At 39.7% G+C, this 5,000-nt stretch overlaps 1 protein-coding gene across 1 annotated transcript in view; it reads left to right on the top strand.

The window, feature by feature from the left end:
• The window catches only part of LOC108433129 (transketolase), a 34,222-nt gene that overhangs the window by 3,148 nt on the left and 26,074 nt on the right, over positions 1-5,000 (top strand). The window contains exons 3-4 of the mRNA XM_017707483.2: positions 1,736-1,849; positions 3,664-3,761. Coding sequence (XP_017562972.1) covers positions 1,736-1,849; positions 3,664-3,761 — 212 coding nt within the window. The remainder of the gene's footprint in view (positions 1-1,735; positions 1,850-3,663; positions 3,762-5,000) is intronic.

The following is a 5,000-nucleotide window of genomic DNA, read 5'->3' as shown; positions in this document are numbered from 1 at the left end:
CATTTTTCAGTCAGTAAAACATTATATAGTTTTACAATAATTCTAAATAAACAAAAATAGAATATGGCATAAGATTTTTTTAAGCTGCTATTAATATGTTGATTAGAAGTAAACAGTTAGTGTCACTTCTGAACTGAGAACCTAATAAATCCAGCCAACGGCGTCCTGTGGGCAGCGTTCTGTGACCACTGATGAAGGACGAGAGGATGACTAACACAAACTGTTCAACAGATGAGCTGTCGTCTCTGACTTTGCATCTACAAGGTGGACCAACAGGTGTCTAATAGAGTGGACAGTGAGTGGACACAGTGTTTAAAAACTCCAGCAGCACTGCTGTGTCTGATCCACTCAGACCAGCACAACACACACTAACACACCACCACCACGTTAGTATCACTGCAGTGCTGAGAATGATCCACCACCCGCTCTATGGTGGTCCTGTGGGGCCCTGACCGCTGAAGAACAGGGTGAAAGGGGGCTAACAACGTATGCAGAGAAACCGATGGACTACAGTCTATAACTGTAGAACTACAAAGTGCAGCTGTATGGAGCTGATAAACTGGACAATGAGTGCAGAAACAAGGAGGTGTTCCTAATGAAAGGTACTGCTGCACTGTAGCTGTAATATAAATCAACCTATCAAGGCCTTATGTATAAGAACTGACAGTCATTTAGCTCATTTGTCACACTCACATATAGGTCCTAACTCTGTAACATCCAGGATCAACTGATACCGAATTCAAATAATCTAAGGTGCATTTATACAACCAGCATCGAAGTCAGTGAGGCTAGTGTGCTGTTCTTACACAGCGATTGTGTTCTCTGTTTACGAAGTGTCAGATAACCTGAGTGGATTGTTTCACACCACATACATGATAGTTAACACTAGCTCAGACACGAGGAGCCGCTCAAGGCGTAATGAATTAGGTTTTAGAATACATGCTTCTCGCTAAGATGCATTTCTTTCTGGCAAAAGCTGATTAGAGCTACGCTGTGAATGTGGGTGAGCGATTTGCGATTTTTGCAGTTGCAACTAATTATGACTTTTCTGGCCAAAACTGTGGCCGAGATTTAAATTAGGATCATTTATTGCATTCATTTATTTATTGATTTATTGTTTTTATTTATTTTTTTGTTTTTGTCACTCCCCTCACGACCTACAAAAGCAAATGGCTGGGAAAGTTTATGGCCAAGGAGACTAGAATATACACTTTGTCTGGCTTGGGGCTTGAACACTAAACTTGTGTGTACCAGACTGCCAGTTAAGTGGGGTTGTGTTGTCATGGAAACAAAACACTGGCGTCTGGTCGCTTTTGATTGGTCCAATTTATTTATAATCGGTTGACAAGCTCCATGTTGTTAGGTTAAATTTCCCCACTTAAGGTTTGTGGCTATCCATGTACCTTCCTACCCACCTACCTGTCTACCTACTTACATATCTACCTAATTATCTGTCTATCTATCCATCCGTCAGTCTGTCCGCAATCTCCTAAAAAGGTACACAATCACTGGGGTGGTTCCCTCAAGGGTGCGTCTTCAGTACCTGTAGTTAGTGAACATAACTGCACCAGGTTCCATCATATTGACTCCACACACCTTGTTTTGACTTCAGGCATGATATTTTTCCGTTTTATCATTAAATCATGAAATGATATGAATCCATCTGTCTGTTCATGGTCCATCAGTTGGAGAATCTGTTTACAGTATGCTCTGTGTGTGTATGTGTGTCAATCAGGGTCACGCTGCTCCCGTGTTGTATGCAGTCTGGGCAGAAGTAGGTTACCTGAAAGAGAGCGAACTGCTCAACCTCCGGAAGATCGACTCAATCCTCGAGGGCCACCCTGTTCCAGTAAGCACATACACGTACAAACATACCCTGGTGACTGTGCCCACCACTTTCCTGCTAATATTTCTCATGTATTCCTTTACACCCAATGCAGATCTTACTTCTAAACAGAATCCCTGTTCTGATCTAAAGAAGACGAAACAAAGAAAGTCTTTCTCTTTAAACAATGACGTAAACGTCTTCTTATTGCAATACTTTAGAAGCTTTTGTCAGAAGAAATCATGCACTACAGCAGATCTCAGCCTTTTACATATACAGCCTTTTGCTCCTTGCTTCTTTCATATCAGGTAATGACCAGCATGTCACCAAACTCCTTGTTTATTAAAGAAGAATTAGAGGTCTCAAGATTTTGTCTTCAGTTCCCAGGACATTCACCCAGACTCCTAACAGACTTTGACATCTGATAATCTCCATGATCTCATTAAGTATAATTGTTGGTCAAATATAGATACATATTGTGCTTTATGCATCTGTGATTGGTGTGCTTTTGCTAATAGACACACAAACATACAGCAACTAATCCAAACTCGCCCAAGATGTTGTGTTTGGATAAATGTCTTTAATTCAGATAATATTCCCTGTACTCACAGTTGGTGATGTATTTAGGACTTTCAGAAGGACTACAGCGACATCTTCCCTCATGAAACCAGTCATTTTACATTTACATCTCTTATCCAGAGCGACTTACAATTTGATCATTTTACATAGGGAGGCCAAGGTAGTGTTAGGAGTCTTGCCCAAGGACTCTTATTGGTTTAGTGTAGGGTGTTTGCCCAGGTGGGGATTGAACCCCAGTCTACAGTGTAGAAGGTAGAGGTGTTAACCACTACACTATCCCACTACACTATCCCAACCTCCCACCCATTAATCAGGTTAATCTGACATGCTAGGCCTTCAGTTTAGCTCTTGGAGTACTAACCAGTGGATGAGCTACACAGATGCTTTGAGAAGAAATTCTGATTGGGTAACTGTCTGTTCATTTCAAACCAAACAAAATGAAGTAATGAAAGAAGAAAAGGACTACAGCTGTCTTTACATTTAATACTAGATATTTATAGCAGGCTAACTGTGTAGTGTTATGACTGGCTGCTTAATTTTTGGCTCTCATAAATTCCAGTTTACATTACAAGTAATCTTCTCAGCATTTTAGATCCAGGGGTCTCACTGATCCAGGGGTTTGAGCTTAGGAGGCAGTGGTGACAGCTTTGCTTTTCTACCATTTTTAATGCTTTACTTTTTGCATGTTTAAGTAGTTTGATTTCTGTTTTCTTCTTTGGTGATTCCTCCTCATGATTTACCCAATTGGCTGTTCATTATAAACATCATGCTTTCATGCGCGCAAGAATGAGCCACTGCCTGAGTGTCTAAACCAGGATTTACAGAGAATGCTGTTAACTTGAGTTAATTGCGTCTGTATTTGTCAGGCTTTATGAAGCTAAACTCAGTCAGAAAGCCTGTGTTGAACCTGCTTTGCTAGGTAGACCCCAGATCTAGTTCTTGTTTTCCAATCACAAGCTAAAACAAAGTGAATTACATTAACACAGCAAAAAAGCATCCTTTATCCCTCCTCACTCTGGCATCTTAGACAATATAATGATAAAATAACAGTCTAAAAGTTGGGCGCCCCCAGTGACTGCAGGGCTCTAAGCAACTGCTTTTCTGTAGCTTATTGGGTCAAGCTGGCCCTGCTGGATCCCTAGAAAGCCCTATGGGATTTTAGCATTAGAATGATTTTACAAAGTTTGTGATTTTTTGTTGTCACAAAAAGACAGACTTTTAACATTTTTGACTAAATATGCGAGTGTGTATGTTTACAGAAACAGCAGTTTGTGGATGTGGCCACAGGATCTCTCGGACAAGGTCTAGGTGCTGCGTGTGGAATGGCTTATACCGGAAAATACTTCGACAAGGCCAGGTATAACACACACTCACGGTAGCTCAAAAGTATTTCTTATTCATATTCAGAATGCAGTAATTATTTGTATTCAGTGCACATTACATTTTGGACAATTTAATCAAGAACAATTTTAGAATGCTTAAATAAAAAAATACATCATTTAATAATAAATAGTCAACTCATTAAACACTGAAACTGAAGTTCCTGCTAAAGCCTGAGTAGACTGATAAATCAATGTGATCAGTTATTAATCTCAGTGTTACTGAGCTCTGCTAAAGCCTGAGTAGACTGATAAATCAATGTGATCAGTTATTAATCTCAGTGTTACTGAGCTCTGCTAAAGCCTGAGTAGACTGATAAATCAATGTGATCAGTTATTAATCTCAGCGTTACTAAGCTCTGCTAAAGTCTGAGTAGACTGATAAATCAATGTGATCAGTTATTAATCTCAGCGTTACTGAGCTCTGCTAAAGCCTGAGTAGACTGATAAATCAATGTGATCGGTTATTAATCTCAGTGTTACTGAGCTCTGCTAAAGCCTGAGTAGACTGATAAATCAATGTGATCAGTTATTAATCTCAGCGTTACTGAGCTCTGCTAAAGCCTGAGTAGACTGATAAATCAATGTGATCAGTTATTAATCTCAGCGTTACTGAGCTCTGCTAAAGTCTGAGTAGACTGATAAATCAATGTGATCAGTTATTAATCTCAGTGTTACTGAGCTCTGCTAAAGCCTGAGTAGACTGATAAATCAATGTGATCGGTTATTAATCTCAGTGTTACTGAGCTCTGCTAAAGCCTGAGTAGACTGATAAATCAATGTGATCGGTTATTAATCTCAGTGTTACTGAGCTCTGCTAAAGCCTGAGTAGACTGATAAATCAATGTGATCGGTTATTAATCTCAGCGTTACTGAGCTCTGCTAAAGTCTGAGTAGACTGATAAATCAATGTGATCAGTTATTAATCTTAGTGTTACTGAGCTCTGCTAAAGCCTGAGTAGACTGATAAATCAATGTGATCAGTTATTAATCTCAGCATTACTGAGCTCTGCTAAAGTCTGAGTAGACTGATAAATCAATGTGATCAGTTATTAATCTCAGCGTTACTGAGCTCTGCTAAAGCCTGAGTAGACTGATAAATCAATGTGATCGGTTATTAATCTCAGCGTTACTGAGCTCTGCTAAAGCCTGAGTAGACTGATAAATCAATGTGATCGGTTATTAATCTCAGCGTTACTGAGCTCTGCTAAAGCCTG

Source organism: Pygocentrus nattereri, chromosome 29 (assembly GCF_015220715.1).
Source record: "Pygocentrus nattereri isolate fPygNat1 chromosome 29, fPygNat1.pri, whole genome shotgun sequence".
Taxonomy (NCBI): Eukaryota; Metazoa; Chordata; class Actinopteri; order Characiformes; family Serrasalmidae; genus Pygocentrus; species Pygocentrus nattereri.
This window is presented reverse-complemented; position numbering and strand designations above follow the sequence as displayed.